General features: G+C 42.3%; 1 protein-coding gene across 2 annotated transcripts in view; it reads right to left on the reverse strand.

The window, feature by feature from the left end:
* Positions 1–17,932, reverse strand: part of LOC140736808 (dihydropyrimidine dehydrogenase [NADP(+)]-like) — an 888,868-nt gene that overhangs the window by 511,136 nt on the left and 359,800 nt on the right. For both annotated transcript variants that reach the window (XM_073062742.1, XM_073062741.1), the window contains exon 6: positions 10,480–10,676. In XM_073062742.1, the coding sequence (XP_072918843.1) occupies positions 10,480–10,676 (197 nt within the window). The remainder of the gene's footprint in view (positions 1–10,479; positions 10,677–17,932) is intronic.

A 17,932-nucleotide genomic window follows, 5' to 3' on the forward strand; every position in this document is an offset into this window, starting at 1 on the left:
CCTTCTTTCATGCAATATCATGTAAAACATGACATGCTGTGATTGTGATGCCACTAAAGAGCTTCCAGCATAAAGGTGAAACAGGTATTAACATCTAATTACAATGTCACTTAGGGCCTGTAGGCACAGCTGGCATCAAGATGAAAATCCTCTGTCAACAACATATGCCAAGTGAGCTTTGCTACTTCTCTTTGCGGATGTTGGGGCGTAGGGGTGGGCAGGAGACACCTGACCTTTCTGGCTTCTTTCCATTTGCCACCCCACCCTCTCCTCCACCTCTCCCCCTCCCCCAAACATATTGCTGTAACAGATTCCTGATGCCAATAGAGGATGCAATGGCATACAAACACAAATACATATCTACATCTGGCACAAAAGCTCATGAAAGTCTAAGTGCCAGCTGGAAGCAAACATAACAACAAGAATTGCATACATACTTAAAGCAATTGCTTTTCCAATCCTCTTATCAGTGCACATCCATCCCTGTTGTCTCTCACTTCAGATTACAATATTGTTTCCAGAAGGCCCCAGCCAAAAGATGGGTCAGGGGAATTTGACACCCTCTTTTCTTTCTCTTTTGCATTCAGACATCAGAACTGATGTAAACACTCTACAGAGTATTAACTGAATATCCAACTGGCAGGCCAGAATTCTGTCAAGTTCCTCACCCCTCCATCATCTCATGCCTAATGGATGTCAAACTGATTGCAGAACAGAAACCGAACGAGAGGGGTAGAGGTATAAAGTGAGAGAGGTAAGACTTAAAATGATTCCTGAGGGGCAACTTTCCACTAGGTGAATATATAAAACTATAAGATATAGGAGCAGAATTGGGCCAACTGGCCCGTCGAGTCTGCTCTGCCATTTTATCATGGCTGATCCATTTCCCTCTCAGCCTCAATCTCCCGTCTTCTCCCTGCATCCTTTCATGCTATGAACAACCAAGAATCTCTCAAACTCTGCCTTAAATCTACCTAGTGACTTAGCCTCCACAGCTGCCTGTGGCAACGAATTCCACAAATTCACCACTCTCTAGGAAGAATCCTTACTCATCTCCGTTCTAAATGGAGTTCTAAACGCTCTATTCTGAGGCTGTGTCCCGATCTCAGATTCTCCAGTCTTAGACTCTAGATGTAGCAAGCTACCAGAGGAAGAGGTGAAGGTGAGTGCAGTAATGGCATTTAAAAGATACTTGGACTATATATGTATATATGGATAGGAAAGATATAAGCAAATGGAATATGTCAGTTAGGCAACATGGTTGCCATGAATGAGTTGGGCCATCAAGCCTGTTTCTGTGCTCCAAAACACTTTGACTCTGACTGCCGGAATCCCTTAGCATCATTGCAGTGAAATTCATGATTTGACATTGGATGGTCTCCGATTAGCAATAGTGCAGATCAGGAACCAAAGCCCCAGCAAATGGGGGTGGGGAGGAGGATCAGCTTCTCTTCTCTGTAATTCCTGGCTCCAAGAAGTTTTAAATATGTCCAAGGAAGGGACCTGACCCGAAATATTGACAATCTATTTCCCTTCACAGATGATGCTCAACCAATTAATTTTCTCTTTCAGTTTTGTTTATTTTTCTCTCCAACTTCACATTCTGCTGCACAATATACAGGGAAGTTCCTTTGATGTAGCAACATAAAGAAGCAATTAGGCCCCTTCCAAACTTAAAAAAGAGACTAAGGTGCCAGAGGATGGCTACTCTTTGCACGTGGATCCAATCAGATCTTCTCATTACATCTGTTTTGATGGTCCTATTCTTTTAAATGGGTGGCACAGTGGAGATACATCTGTACTGACAGAGGTGTAAGGCACTCCTCCTCTCTGCTAACCTGCAGCTCACCCTTGAGCAAGGTGTAAGCACCTGTTTAGCCCCGCCCCACCCGATCAGGGTCACGTGAAGCCACGGCAGCAGGTGGTGGACTGTCGTATGACAGCTGATGCATAACACAAGTTCTGGTTATGTGACCCCTTGACACCAGCAGACAATCTCTGAAGAGCATTGATAACGGCTGGGGTCACCCGTCTTGTAAAGACACTGCCCAGGAGAAGGCAATGGCAAACCACTTCTGTAGGAAAATTCGCCAAGAACAATGATCGTCATGGAAAGAACACAGTCACCCAACACCATACGACACAGCATATGACAAATGAACAAATTCATTTAAATCTCATTTCTGCCTCTCAAACTGCATTGTTTTCTTTTTACCACTACGTACTTACGTATGGCATGATCTTAGAGTCATAATCATAGAGCAGGAAAAGAGGATCTTCAGCACAACTGGTGTATGTCAACCTGCTAGTCTCAGTTGTCCATGTTTAGCACATAACCACCCACACACCCCAGCCCTTCCTCTCTATGTAACTATCCAAAAGCCTCTTAAACGACCACTTCCTCTTACAGTTCATTCAAGTACTCATGACTCACATTCCTGGAAGGCACACTAACAAAATCTCTTTCACTGAATATCCGTACATGATAATAATGAGCAAATTTGAAATTATACATTTCACTCCTAAACTGGGTGGACTTAAAAGGAGCATGCTGCATCTTACTTTTGATTGTACACTGAGGTGCGACTACATAGGGAAATCCCAGCAGGTATTTGTGGTTTCCCTCTTATCTTTCTGCAATATTACTGACCATGACTGTCATGCTGGTTCCTTTCCCACTCTTCTCATCCCCAAACCACATACTATGGTGGTCTGTCCACCACTGACTGCTTCTAAAGGGTCAGGAAGAGCTCACCAGAAATACGATGATGAGGCAAGAGGCCTAGTTATGGACAAGCCTTTAGCCTAAAACTCAGTCTGCCAGCCACTGACAGTCCATATATTTATTTCCTTTGCCACAGAAGCTCCCCAGCTAATTTTCTCCTCCAGCATTTTCTCCAACAGTTGCATTAATTTGCTTTAGTAATATTGTTTATGTCACTTCGACTTCCCCTCCAGAAACTTCTTGTTTTTAGACAAACCACTGTTCTCTCCAAGGAGGTTTTGCTTGTTCTTTTTACCACACTTACTTCTGTAGTTTTCAGTCTTTATTGCCAATGCTTCCTTCCCTCATCTCTGCACCTTCAAACTTCTCATGAAAGTACATTAAGCACTAACTTTGTTCCTCTCTACATTTGTTACTCAACTGGTCAATATTTTCAGCTTTTTCTAATTTTATTTCAGATTTCCAACACCTGCAATATCTTGCTATTTGTTTAGTTATTAGACATACAGCACAATAGTAGTTCCTTCTGGCTCATGGCCCACGCCACCCATTTACACCCATGTGACCAATTAACCTACTAACCCATACGTCTTTGAAATGTGGGAGGAAAGTGGAGCACCCAGAGGAAACCCACATGGACAAAATACAATCTACTTGTACACGGTAGTGGGAATTGAACTCTGGTGGCTGGTGCTGTAACAGCAGTATGCTAACCACTACACTACCTTGCCTTTCAGAAGGTCTTTGACAAGGAAGATGAACCAGGAGGTACATCATCTGCTGCATACTAGATCGGCAGCATTCAAGTCTGGCAACTCAGGCCTGTACCGGAAAACCAAGTATGATTTGCAGAGGACTATTTCAAGAGCGAGAAGACAATTTCAAATAAGGTTGGAGGTGACATCGTATGTACAACAACTCTGGCAGGGTTTGCAAGACATTACTTCCCACAAAGTGAGACCCAATAGCATGAATGGCAGCGATGCTTCACTACCAGATGAACTCAACACCTTCTATGCCTGCCTTGAAAGGGAGAATATAGCTACAGCTGTGAAGATCCCTGCTGCACCTGATGACCCTGTGATCTCTTTCTCAGAGGCCGAAGATAGACTGTCTTTAAAGCGAGTGAACCCTCGCAAGCCCGAAGGTCCCGATGGAGTTCCTGGTAAGACTCTGAGAACCTGTCCCAACCAACTGGCATGAGTATTCAAGGACATTTTCAACCTCTCACTGCTATGGGCAGAATTTCCCACTTACTTCAAAAAGGCAACAATTATACCAGTACCTAAGAAGAATAATGTGAGCTGCCTTAACGACTATCGCCCAGTAGCACTCACATCTACAGTGATGAAATGCTTTGAGAGGTTGGTCATGACTAAACTAAACTCCTGTCTCAGCAAGGACCTGGACCCATTGCAATTTGCCTCTTGCCACAATAGGCCAACGACAGATACAATCTTAATGGCTCTTCACATGGCTTTAGACCACCTGGACAACACAAACACTTATGTCAGGATGCTGTTCATTGACTATAGCTCAGCATTTAATACCATCATTCCCACAATCCTGATTGAGAAGTTGCAGAATCTGGGCCTCTGTACCTCCCCAATTGGATCCTCAATTCCCTAACCGGAAAACCACAATCAGTGCAGATTGTTGATAACATCTCCTCCTCGCTGATGATCAACACTGGTGCATCTCAGGGGTGTGTGCTTAGCCCACTGCTCTACTCTCTATATACACGACTGTGCGGCTTGGCATAGCTTAAATTCCAGCTATAAATCTGCTAACGATACAACCATCGTTGGTAGAATCTCAGGTGGTGACGAGAGGGCGTACAGGAGTGAGATATGCCAACTAGTGGAGTGGTGCCACAGCAACAACCTGGCACTCATTGTCAGAAAGACGAAAGAACTGATTGTGGACTTCAGGGAGGGCAAGATGAAAGAACACATACCAATCCTCACCGAGGGATCAGAAGTGGAGAGAGTGAGAAGTTTCAAGTTCCTGGGTGTCAAGATCTCTGAGTCCCAACAAATCAATGCAGTTATGAAGAAGGTAAAGCAGCAACTGTATTTCATTAGGAGTTTGAAGAAATTTGGCATGTCAACAAATACACTCAAAAACTTCTATAGATGTACCGTGGAGAGCATTCTGACAGGCTGCATCACTGTCTGGTATGGGGGGGGGGGGGGCTACTACACAGGACTGAACAAAGCTGCAGAGGATTGTATATTTAATCCGCACCATCTTGGGTACTATCCAACTAAGTACCCAGGACATCTACAAGGAGCGATGTCTCAGTAAGGCAGTGTCCATAATTAAGGACCTCCAGCACCCAGAACATGCCCTTTTCACACTGTTACCATCAGGTAAGAGGTACAGAAGCCTGAAGGCACACACTCAGTGATTCAGGAACAGCTTCTACCCCTCTGCCATCCAATTCCTAAATGGACATAATGAACATTGAACCCTTAGACCAGGCATGGGCAAACTACGGCCCGCGGGCCATATGCGGCCCGTTAAGCTTTTTAATCCGGCCCGCAGAACTTGATGAAATTATATTAATAAACCTTGTTAACACCTCAGATCCATCCTGAGAATCGCCACAACAAAACTAAATCCAGACTTTGATGCACTGGCTAAAAAGGGAGACCAACAACACTGTTTCCACTGAAATTAAAAATAAGTTTCTTCGTTTTGTTATGTAAAAATTGCATTTGAAAATATTTTTTTCAATAAGCCTTACATGTTACATGTCATTTCTGTTAAGTGATGGACATGAGTAGTGCGCAGGTGCACGTACGTTCTCAAAATAAAAAATGCGCTCCAGATCAAATAACGCGCTCCGCATACTGGCGCGCTGTCACTGTTCTGTCAGTGACACTGGTCGTTGTTGAGTTTTGGCACAGGGGACAATTGAATAAGAAGGAGTAGGACAAGTAGACCTGCATCTCCTACCGTTTTTGAAATAAAGACAGTCAGGAGGAGAGTGATGATGATAATATCTTGAAGGATAACAGAATTTTCAGTGCTTTAAAATAATAACTGTTACTATTAAAAAAGCTGTATTTTATTCATTTAATTTTCAGTGTTTTAAAAGTCATTTCAATAAATAACTAAATACCATGGGACTTCAAAGACAGATATTTTGTTGTAATGCATTTGTTCATTTTCAATTGAAATTAAAGCACATGTTTTCTACATATCCCATGATATTTTATTTTCTCTTATGAGGTGTATTACCAAAACACTCCGTCCATCTGCTCCTGGTCCGGCCCCCCTGTCAAATTTTAGAACCCTTTGTGGCCCACAAGTCAAAAAGTTTGCCCACCCCTGCCTTAGACACTAAGCCACTTTTTAAATATATATTATTTCTGTGTTTTGCATGATTTCTAATCAATTCAATATACAAATACTGTAAATGATGTACTTATTTATTTGTTTGTATACTTATTATTATTTTATTTTGCTTTTTCTTCTTTATTATGTATTACATTGAACTGTTGCTGCTATGTTAACAAATTTCACAACACATGCCAGTGATAATAAAAAAAAAGGTGCCATATATGAGGCTGCTTACCAAGTTAAGAGCCTGTGGTATTACAAGTGAATTACTAGCATGTCTACAGCTGACTGGAAGAAGGCAGGAGTGGGAATACAAGGATCCTTGTCTGGCTGCCGGCCAGTGATTAGTGGTGTTCCACAGGGGTCGATGTTGGGACCACTTCTTTTTATGCTGTATGTAAATGATATGGATGATGAAATAGATGGCTTTGTTGCCAGATTTGAAGATGATACGAAGATTGGTGGAAGGGCAGGCAGTGTTGAGGAAACACATCGGATGCAAAAGGACTTAGACAGATTAGGAGAACGGGCAAGAAAGTGGCAAATGAATTATAATGTTGGAAGTGCACGGTCATGCACTTTGGTAGTAGAAATAAATGTGCAGAATATTTTCTAAACGGGGAGAAAATCCAAACATCTGAGATACAAAGGGACTCGGGAACACCCTCAAGGTTAACTTGCAGGTTGAGTCGGTGGTGAGGAAGGCAAATGCAATATTAGCATTCATTTCAAAAGGTCCAGAATACAAGAGCAGGGATGTGATGCTGGTGAGACCTCAACTTGAGTACTGTGTACAGTTTTGGGCTCCTCATCTTAGAAGAGATGTGCTGGCATTGGAGAGGGTCCAGAGGAGGTTCATAAGGATGATTCCAGGAATGAAAGGTCTATCATATGAGGAACATTTGATGGCTCTGGGTCTGTACTCACTGGAATTTAGAAGGATGAGGGGCATCTCATTGAAACCTTTCGAATGTTGAAAGGCCTAGCAATGGTAGATGTGGAAAGGGTATTTCCCATGGTAGGAGAGTCTAGTACAAGAGGGAACAGGCTCAGGACAGAGGGACAACCATTCAAAACAGAGATGCAGAATGACTCCTGATGAAGGGTTTCGGCCTGAAACATCGTCACTACCTCCTCCCATAGATGCTGTCTGGCCTGCTGAGTTCTGCCAGTATTTTGTGTTTTTATTTATTTCCAGCATCTGCAGGTTCACTCATGATGCAAAGAAATTTCTTTAGCCAGAGGGTGGTGAATTTGTGGAATTTGTTGCCACATGCAGCTGTGGAGGCCAAGTCATTGGGTGTATTTAAGGCAGAGATTGATAGGTTCTTGATTGGACAAGGCATCAAGGTTACGGGGAGAAGGCCGGGAAATGGGGTTGAGGAGGAGAAAAAAGGATCAATCATGATTGAATGGCACAGCAGACTCGATGGGCCAAATGGGCTAATTCTGCTCCTATGTCTTATGGTCTTACTGTCTATGCCACCCCAAACTGGGTCTATAATCCTCTAATCCTCTCCTATCAATACACCTGTCAAACTAAATCAGTAAAGTTACCTCCTTTCAAAATCTTTTTAGATTAACAGAACATTTAAGGATTCATTTTATCTGTTTCAAACAAGACTTATTTGATTTTTCATTTAGTTTAACACAACAACAGACAAATTTAAAGGACGCTGAACACAAGATACATACATTTTTAATCAGTGTATCTTTAATAACTTAACTTCTGCAAATGACTTAGAGGAACTTCAGTCATTTAAAATTTACCGATAGATCTCCAACATATTTGGCATGGCTTTATCACGAAGCAGAATAGCTTTTGCAGAATACCAATGAGACCCAGGTGAAGCACTCTACATTGAAAAGTATATGACATTATTGAATCTGCTATCATTACTGTTCTGCTTCAAGCTTCTTATCTTTCCACATTTTTGTGATAGGAAAGGGTGTGGAAGTGTTTCACTAGGATGCTGCCTGCAGTAGAGAGTACGAGGTATAAAAAGAGCTTGTACAAACTTGTGTTATATTTTCTGGAGCACTGGAAGCTGAGGAGAGGGCTGTTAGAGGTTTATAAGATTATGAGAGGCATATTTCGGGTAGGCAGACAGAATCTTTCCCCAGAGTGAAATGTCAAGTACTAGAGAACATGCATCTAAGGTAAAGGAGGACAGTTTAAAGGAGGTTCACAGGGCAAGTTTCTTTACCCTGAGAGTGGTAAGTTCCTGCCACAGGGTAGCGATGGAAGCAGATACGATAGTGCTGCTTAAGAAGCTGTTGGATAGACGCATGAATATATAGGTAATAGAGGGATACGGATCATATAGAGGCAAAAAAGACTTAGCTTCGTTTGGCATCATGTTCCGTACAGACGTTGTGGGCTGAAGTGTTCCTGTTCTGTACTATTCTCTGCTCTATGATTTCATTAAATAAACAGATATTAATAAACACTGCTAAAAAGGCAAATGTCATTGTAGAAGAAAATTGACTAAACCTACAAGCAAAGGGTCAGTTATTTCACACTCTCTTACTGATGAAAACTAATTTTCAGTGAATGATGTCTCAGGTGTCAAGGTGGATTAATAAACGGAGGCTGTTTTTATTCTGCTTTGAGTCCCAGATGAGACATGAGCATTTTAAATGCAAAACTAAAATCCCGACTTATTTCCTAGCAACATTGCAAAACTTTTTCTCTGTGTCTGTTTTAGCAGGTAGGTCACTCATTTCACAATATTAAGAACATAACAATGGGAGACGTAGAGCCCAACGCATGTTCTGAAGCTCGTATGCACAGATTTCTTTATCTATTCTGCCATCTGTGCATTGCAGCTGGCAAGTTTGGGTCTCAGACTGGAGGCTGCTATATAACTACAGTCTTAAGTGACTGGGGAAAAAAAACATGTGCATCTGTTCTTTTCAATCTTCCAAAACGTCACTGGCACTGGTAGAATGGATGACAATGCTGTCTACACAGAGCTTTGATTTCTCCAAATATACTCTACTGCACAATGTAAATTTCATGTCAAAAGACAAGCAAAAAAATCTGAATTTAATATATTATTTTCCTAACAGCTATTTCTAGGAGTTTTTTTAATAAAAATGGATTACCAAAATTTGGCTTAAAGTACTTGTTTATTATATAGATGGCCTGGTCCAACTTGTGGATATGAACACATTCTAAACAAATACTACTCATATTGCAACATGAGGAAATCTGCAGATGCTGGGAATTCAAGCAACACACGCAAAATGCTGGTGGAACACAACAGGCCAGGCAGCATCTACAGGGAGAAGCACTGTCAAAGTTTCGGGCCAAGACCCTTTGTCAGGACTAACTGAAAGGAAAGATATTAAGAGATTTGAAAGTAGGAGGGGGAGGGGGAAATGCGAAACGATAGGAGAAAACTGGAGGGGTGGGATGAAGCTGAGAGCTGGAAAGGTGATCGGTAAAAGAGATACAGAGCCGGAGAAGGGAAAGGATCATGGGACAGGAGGCCTAGGGAGAAAGAAAGGGGGAGGGGAGAACCAGAGGAGATGGAGAATGGGCGAAGAGTGATGGGCAGAGAGAGAGAAAAAAAGGGGGGAGAAATCTAAATATGTCAAGGATGGGGTAAGAAGGGGAGGAGGGGCATTAACGGATGTTAGAGAAGTCAATGTTCATACCATCAGGTTGGAGGCTACCCAGCCGGTATATAAGGTGTTGTTCCTCCAACCTGAGTGTGGCTTCATCTTGACATTGGTCAGTTCTCTTATGTCTTTCTAATATCAGTATGATACGTTTTCAAAGTCAAAGAAAATCAGGCTTGATTGCACTCAGTGGCCATTTCATCTCCTGTACCTAAAGAAGTGTTCACTGAGTATATGTTTATGGGTTTCTGTTGCTGTAGCTCATCCACTTCATGGTACACTGTTTGGTGCATTCAGAGATGCTCTTCTGCACACCACTGTTGTAACATGTGGTTATCTAAGCTACAGTCACTTTCCTATCAGCTTGAACCAGTCTGACCAGTCACATCAGACCTCCCTCATTAACAAGGTGTTTTCGTCCAAAGAATTGCCGCTCACTGCATGTTATTTTTGTTTCTCACAGTATTCTCTGCAGGCTGTACAGAATGTGGTGCGTGACAATCCCAGGAGGTCAGCAGTTTCTAAGATACTGAAATCACCCCGTCTGGTACCAGCAACCACTCCACGATCAAAGTCTCTTAGTTCACAGTTCTTCCCCATTACCCATGATTAGCTGATTAGATATTTACATTAATGTGCATGAGTACCTAATAAAGTGGCCAGTAAGTGTAGCAGAAAGTGGTATCAAGAGGAGGACCATGTCAGGAATGCGCTAAGTGTGCAGCTTTGGATTCCATTTCTATTTAATCATCGTTACAGAAGTAAAGTGCAAAATCTACCTCAAGCCTCCAATGTACTCCTCCTTTTCAAATATTGTGATGTCCGAATAGCCCAATCGAGCCAAAAATGAAGCACAGCTGATGCTGGCAGGCCCGCATCCAATCAGAGCGATCTTAGCATGGAAACTCTTCGGTAGTTCTTCAGGCAGTGGAAGTGATGGATTCCGAACCTGAGGCACTTTCATCTCTTTGAACACCTGAAGTATAAATGAGAGTGCATTCAGAATCTTATTACTTTCAGTTCACCAAACAAAAAGTAAGAATTTCGAACTACCCAGCTGGATTAACATCAGAATCTGCCTTCATTCTTTTCTGAGGTGCTAAACTGTTGTTATGTCTAGCAATCACCATTCAGCTGCCGGGCAAGAATGTGTGGAAAGGACCAAAGAGACAGGGTTAGGATGATTTACACCCAAAGGTGTGCAGCGCAAACCTATCTGATGGGGCAAGCTTTATTTTGGGCAGCCATTGAAATCAACAACAGAAAAGAAAACATCCATAGAAGTACACACCCCTGATAGTAATACTGAAGTCATAGTGCAGGAGGAAATTGCTCAGAGAGATGTTTTATATACTGAGAAGACAGGGACTAAAAACCTGCTCGGACCCTATCAGAAGTGTAAGCTGAAAATGTCTGGCATGATGTTGGTTAGGAGCGACATGACAAGATTCAAAGGTAAAAGATAAAGATAAGAATTAGCGTTATTTGTCACATGTACATTGAAACATACATTGAAATGCAACAACTGGCACAGTCTGTGTTTGGCAACTCATAAACTTCGCATGCTTACAACTTCCTAACTCTGATGTCTACGTCTTTGGAATGTGACTGGAGGCTGGATCACCTGGAGGAGCACCATGCAGTCTTGGGGAGATACAAACTCCAGAAAGCGGCAGGAACTGAACCCCGGTCATGGACCTCTGGCATGTAAAGCATTGCACTAAATGCTACACTATCACGCTGCCCTTTCAAGAAGAACGAAATGCGGCATGCCCTTTGCTGAATTTCAAAGTTCAAATTAAGTACATGCCACCATATACAACCCTGAGATACACTGTCTTGGGGAAATTCTCAATAAATCCATTACAGAATAATAACCATAATAGAATCAATGAAAGACCACCTCAACATCAGTATGCAACCAGTGTGTAAGAAGCAACAAACTGAACAAATACAAAAGAAATATTAATAATAAATATCAGGAACATGAGATGAAGATTCCTTGAAAGTAATTCCATAGGTTCCGGGAACAGTTCAGTGATGAGGCAAGTGAGGTTCAAGAAAGTTATTGTCACTGCTTGAAGAGCCTGATGGCTCAGAGCTAATAACTGTTCCTGAACCTGGTAGCATGAGTCCTGAGGGTCCCGCACCTTCTTCCTGATGGGGGCAGTGAGGAAATAACATGACTTGGGTGCTGGGGGTCTTTGATGCTGCCTTCCTGCAAAGGTGGTCTGTGTCAATGTGCTCAACGGTGGGGAGGGCTTTTCCTGTAGTGGACTGGGCAATGTCCACTACTTCTCGTAGAATTTCCTGTTCAAGAGCACCGGTGATTCCACACTAAGTCCTGATGCAACCAGTCAATATATTCTCCACCACACATCTATAGAAATCTGTCAAACTTTTAGATATCAAGCCCAACCTTTGCAGACATCTAAGGAAGTAGAGGTGCTGCTGTGCTTTCTTTGCAATTTCACCTACGTGCTGGGTCCAGGACAATTCCTTTGAAATGATAACATGAAGAATTTAAAGTTGCAGACACTCTTCACATCTGATCCCCCAATGAAGACTGGCTAATGCACCTCTGGTTTTCTCCTCCTAAAGTCAATAATCAGCTCCTTCTCTTGCTGACATTGACTGAGAGGTTGTTGCTGTAGCACCACTCATCTAAATTCTCCCTCCTGTATGCTGATTCATCACCACCTTTTATTCGGCCAACAATAGTGTCGTCGTCAGCAAACTTAAACGTGGCGTTGGGAGCTGTGCTTAGCTTCACCTTCATAATGTCAAAGTGAGCTTAAAAACTAGAAACCAATGAGCTTCAGCCTGACATTTGGGACCAATAAGCCAGATGGTACCACTAGGTTACAGGCTGACACCTGGCATGAGTGAACTACAATAACATAACTGTGGGCTACAGTCTGACACCAGTGGACTACAGTCTGATGCTCGTGAACTACTATGTGACATTTATCCCTAGCAGTGGGCTGCAGTCTGACACCTGGGCTGGTGTATCTGTTCTGGGCATTGTTGGGGGTGTTGGGGATCCACTCCTCGCTACTGCCCCACAAGCCTCAGACAAAGACAACCAATGGGATGCTGACATGCAGGTGTTGAAGTGGAGGCTCTTGAGCGCGAGAGATGGCAAGGAACGGGGAGGAGTCCACTTCCAGAGTCTCAGAGAAGCTTGTGTGCTGCTCTGGGGCCAGCCATAACCTCCACTCTGGACATCACGCACTCTTATTTGCAAGAATTCATGGACAACGTGCTTGCTTCTAAGATTAAGCCAAGGACACATGCTGGTACGGTGAACAGTCAATGGCTCATTAAATCAGCAGTGGTACCTCTGATCACTCATGCTGAGAAGTGCAAAATGTTACATTCTAGTAAAAGATAAAAGGCGCTATAAAGAAGAAGAAACAATTCAAATTGCAGCACCGTTGCTGCAATCTGTGGGTATTAGTGCAAGTTCGTTGAAAGCGGCAGGACAGCTTTAGAAGCTGTTTAAAACAGCATATGGCATCCTGGGGTTTATAAACAGAGGTTCAAATACAAGACCAAAGTTGTCATAGTATACTCTGTAAAATCAGCCGCAACTGTGTCCTCTAGACACTACATTTTCAGAAAGATGTAAAAATTTTCCTGACACCAAATACCTGTGTTCTACAGGGTGTGAAGAGTGTACAAAATGGAATTGGTAAAATAATTTCAGGGACAAGGATTTTCATCTGCAAGAATAAACAGGAGAAGGTGCGCTGGTTCTAAGATTAAACCAAACATGCCGGTTAAAAGATCAGCTAAACACCATGAGCCAAATGGCCAGGACTGTGCTGTAATTTTTTCTGTTCTACGTTCAGTGGGGGCTTTATCTGGTATTTTCTGTACCTAATAAAGTGCCCACTAAGTGTATGTTCAAAAGTTCATTTGTTATCAAGGTATACAACTTGAAATTCTCTTCTCAGTGTAGCCATGAAACCAAGAAAGGGAAGGAAGGCAGCATAATCATCAACCCCCCCCACGCAAAAAAATGAACAAAATGGAATAGGCACATCGACCCCCAAACTTCCCACTCTGCGCAGAAAGAAAAGAAAGATCGAGTGAAAAACACAGAAAAACACTGTAAAACTGAAAAAAAATCCACAGTCCAAGCCCATATCCAAAATGCAGAAAGGCTGGGCTCAGCGGCAGACCTTTCCCTCTCTGTAGCCAAACATCAACTTGCAGCCTGCCCACCATGAGGTTCATGCACGCTGCCAACCAGCTTGAACCAGTCTGGCTATTCTCTTCCGACTTCTCTCAATTAATAAGGTATTTTCACCTATGGAACTGCTGCTTACTGGCAATTTTTACAGTTTTTTTTGCAGCCTTCTCTGTAAACTGTAGAGTCTGCTGTGCATGAAAATCCTAGGAGATCAGCAGTTTATGAGATAATCAAACCAGCCGATTTGGCACAAACAGTCATTTCACAGTCAAATTCTCTTAGCTCACTTTTTTCCCCAAGCTGATGTTTGGTCTGAACAACAACTGAACCTTTTGACCATGCCTGCATGCTTTTATTCATTGGCCTGCTGCCAAATGTCTGATTAGATATTTGGTGTTCAGTTGTACCTAATAAAGTGACTATTGAGTGTATAGTCTCTTTGGTCCAGAGGTGGTCCAGAGGGAGTTTCTTGAAATTCATGAAGTGTTTGGAGAAGGCACACAGAGAGGGAGAGCACATGGACAGAAATTTTCCATTGACAGAAGAGATTGGCAAAAGAGCCAAAGTGCCTCAAGGACATGGTTGGGGTCTAGAATGCACTGCCATGGTAGTAACGGAAGTAGAATCAACTAAGGCACTCAAAGGGGAACTAGATAGTATATGGAATGAATGAATTTACCAGCAGAGGGTAAAAGTGTGGTGGAGATGGTGGGATGTCTGAGTGGCTGCTGAGGCAAATGCTCTTACATGGGCCAATAGGGTTGGCCTCTATGCTGTAACCTTTCTACAATTCCATAATAAATAGCAGAAGTTGTCTGGCCCTTCCAGCCTCCAATATTCACTAACATCATTGAACATAGAAAAGTACCACACAGTACAGGTCCTTTGGCCCACAATGTTGTGACGATCTTTTAACCTACACCAAGATCAATTCAACCCTTTTCCTGCCACAACATCTATTTTCTGCTTATCCAATTTCCCATCTAAGAGTTTCTTATATGTCCCCACCACCGCCAGCATAAAGCATAAAAGGTACTCAACCTATTATGTGAAATTTATTGCTTTGTACCAGAACTACAGTCCAAGGAAGAACGTAAAAGTCTATAAATTACAAAAGTAAATAATGTAGAAGCAAGGAATAATGAGGCAGTGTTCATGGTTTCAAAGACTCTTCAGGCAAAGAGAAAAAAATGTTTTCCTCAATTGTTGAGTGTAGATCTTCAGGTTCCTGTACATCCTCCCTAATAGAAATAATGTGAAAAGGGCATGTCCTGGATGGTGAGGGCTTGAAAGATGGAAGCCACATTCTTGAGGCAGTACCTACTGAAGATGTCCTTGATGATGGGGAGTCTGGTGTCCATGGCGGATCTGGCTGAGCCTTTTTCGATGCTGTGCATTGGAGCCTCCATGCCATGCAATGATGCAGATAATCAGAATGGTACATCTGTAGAGTTTTGCTCAAGTCTGGGGTCCTCAAATTCGTAATGAATTATAGCCACTTCTTCATGGTAGCTTCAATGTGATGGGCCCAGGATGAGGTCTTTAGCACAGGTTCATGCCATTGAAGTTACCCTTCTAATGACAATTCTCCTGTGACTGAAGCAATTCAGTTAACTATGCACCACAGCTATAATTCCCTGAGAGCTCTTTCAATTATGTCCAGCGGGCAGGTATAAGACTGCTCATGCCAGGCAGCAGTTCTCCGTGGCTCATGAAATAACATGAAGACTTATCATGGAAGGGTCTGCAGCCACAGATGGGAGACAACCAGGACTCCACAGTCCACAGAATTTGTCTGACTTATAGAGACCTTCCAGCCCCACTTAGAGCCATACCGACTATAATACAGGATTTCCATCAGATCCATTCCCCTTTTCTTTCCCCCCTGTAATTCATCCTCTCCCACATGCCCACCGACTTCCCTGTGGTACTTTCTTGTCACTAACACCAGGTTAGCAGTGATAACCAGCCAGCTGATTTTTGAATGTGGACGAAAGCATAACACTCAGGTGAAATGCGAATGGTCATGGCAAAAGTGCAAACCCCACACAGCCAGTGCCGGAAGTTAGGAACAAACCTGTATCACTCGGCTGTGAGGCAGCAGATTTGACTGCTGTACTGCCCTCCTGGCATGCCATGGCTGTGAACAGGTAAAGCCCTTGGGCGCTAAATTTCAGAGCAGAACGTTACGCTTTTCAACTTTTGTATTGTTTTCCATTATTGGATTTGTTTTGATGCCATTGCCACATAGCCTCAGTGACTTGGGTTCACTCCGAACTTCCAGTGCTGTTTGTGTGGAGTTTGCAAGTTCTACCTTTCGGATTTCTGCCAGTGGTTCTGGTTTTTAACCACATCCCAAAAACATGCTGGTAAGTTATTGTAAGAAAGTGATAAGAGAGGTAGGGAGGAGTTTGTGGATATAGAACAGAAAATGGGCTATAGGAAGGTAAAGTGGTAAAGATACTGATGAATAGGACCTGAATCAGCACAAGGTGAAGGGCAGGATGGCCTCATTTTGTTATGAAATAAGGGAATATAAAAAATCTTGGTACTGTTGGAGGAACAACTTCAGAGGTGTTTTTGTATTGGCTTATCACCAAACCTATTGATTTCTTCTAAATTTTAAATATCAGAAGTCAAACCGCATTGAATTACATTGAGATATGTAAAGGACATTCTGAATTCCCCTAAAACCCAGTTTTAGAGGAAGTAGCATCAAGCGGTCTTCCAATTGCAAATTTAAAATTTCTTCTTTCTCTTGCATGAAACCAGAATCAGTGAAAATCAGAAACAGTGACAACTGCCAAAAAAGGCTCAGTTGATAAATAGATAAATTGATAAATTGGTTTATTATTGTCACATGTACAAAGGCAAATGACTAACAGCTATTGTATTTGGCACACTCCTAGTTACTTTTATAAAATAGAACATCAGCACCCTTTCTTCGGAGGTTAAACAATGAAAAGATATTTGTTAGTCTGAGTGACTCATCACATAAAGCATTGGCCCCTTTCCAAAAATATTCAACATTAGAATTCTCTTTCTGTGAACTTCACAGTTGAAAGAACACTGGAAGTAAAATACAGAAATTGCCAATAAACACAGCAAAAGCATAATAATTTTCATTGAAAATTAGTTTATATAGAATTTGATAGCTCATTTTAGGTTTTATCTTGTATCTTATTAGGCCAAGCACTAAAGAAGTATGTGAACTGACTCGCTGGAGTATTTAGACATATCCATACTGTCGTTAGTGTGATCTGAGGTCGCCACCTGTGTCAGAAAGGCATCTATTGTACCGATGCCCAAGAAGAGCATTGTGACCTGCCTCACAGTCCAACAGCACTTACATCAACCATAATTAAGAGCTTCGCGAGGTTGTTTATGTCACAGATCAATTCCTTCCTCAAAGATGACCTGAATCCACTTTAGTTTGCCTACTGCCACAATAGTCCTGCCTTACACCCATCACCTACTTGTAAACCTGCAGGCTCATCCTCAGCTCTGTCATACTGGTTCCCAACCCCTTTTGGCAGTGGTTTAAACTAATACGGCAGGGGGATGGGAACTAGTATGGTAGAGCTGAGGAGCAGCCAGCAGGTTTACAATTAGATGATGGGTGTAATATGAATGTAAGGAGGAACAAGCCAATGACTGGGTGAAAATGCAGACAGTACAGGGTTAAATTGTACGACAGAGGCAAATTTTAAAAGAGTGAAGAATGCAGGACTGAAGGTGCTGTTTTTAAATGCATGTAGTATTCAGAAAAAGGTGGACCATCTCAAGGTACAATTAGAGATTGGTCGGTACGATGTTGTGGGCATCACTGAGTCGTAACTGAAAGAAAGTCATAGTTGGGAGCTAAATAGCAAAGGATATATGTTGTATCGAAAGGACAGGCAAGAAGGCATAGGCAACGGTGTGGCTTCGTTGGTAAGAGATGAAATTACATAATTAGAAAGAGGTGACAGAGGATCAGAGAATGTTGAATCTTTGTGGGTGGAGTTAAGAAATTGTAAGGGTAAATAAAACAA

The sequence above is a fragment of the Hemitrygon akajei genome, chromosome 12 (assembly GCF_048418815.1).
Source record: "Hemitrygon akajei chromosome 12, sHemAka1.3, whole genome shotgun sequence".
In the NCBI taxonomy this organism is placed as follows: Eukaryota; Metazoa; Chordata; class Chondrichthyes; order Myliobatiformes; family Dasyatidae; genus Hemitrygon; species Hemitrygon akajei.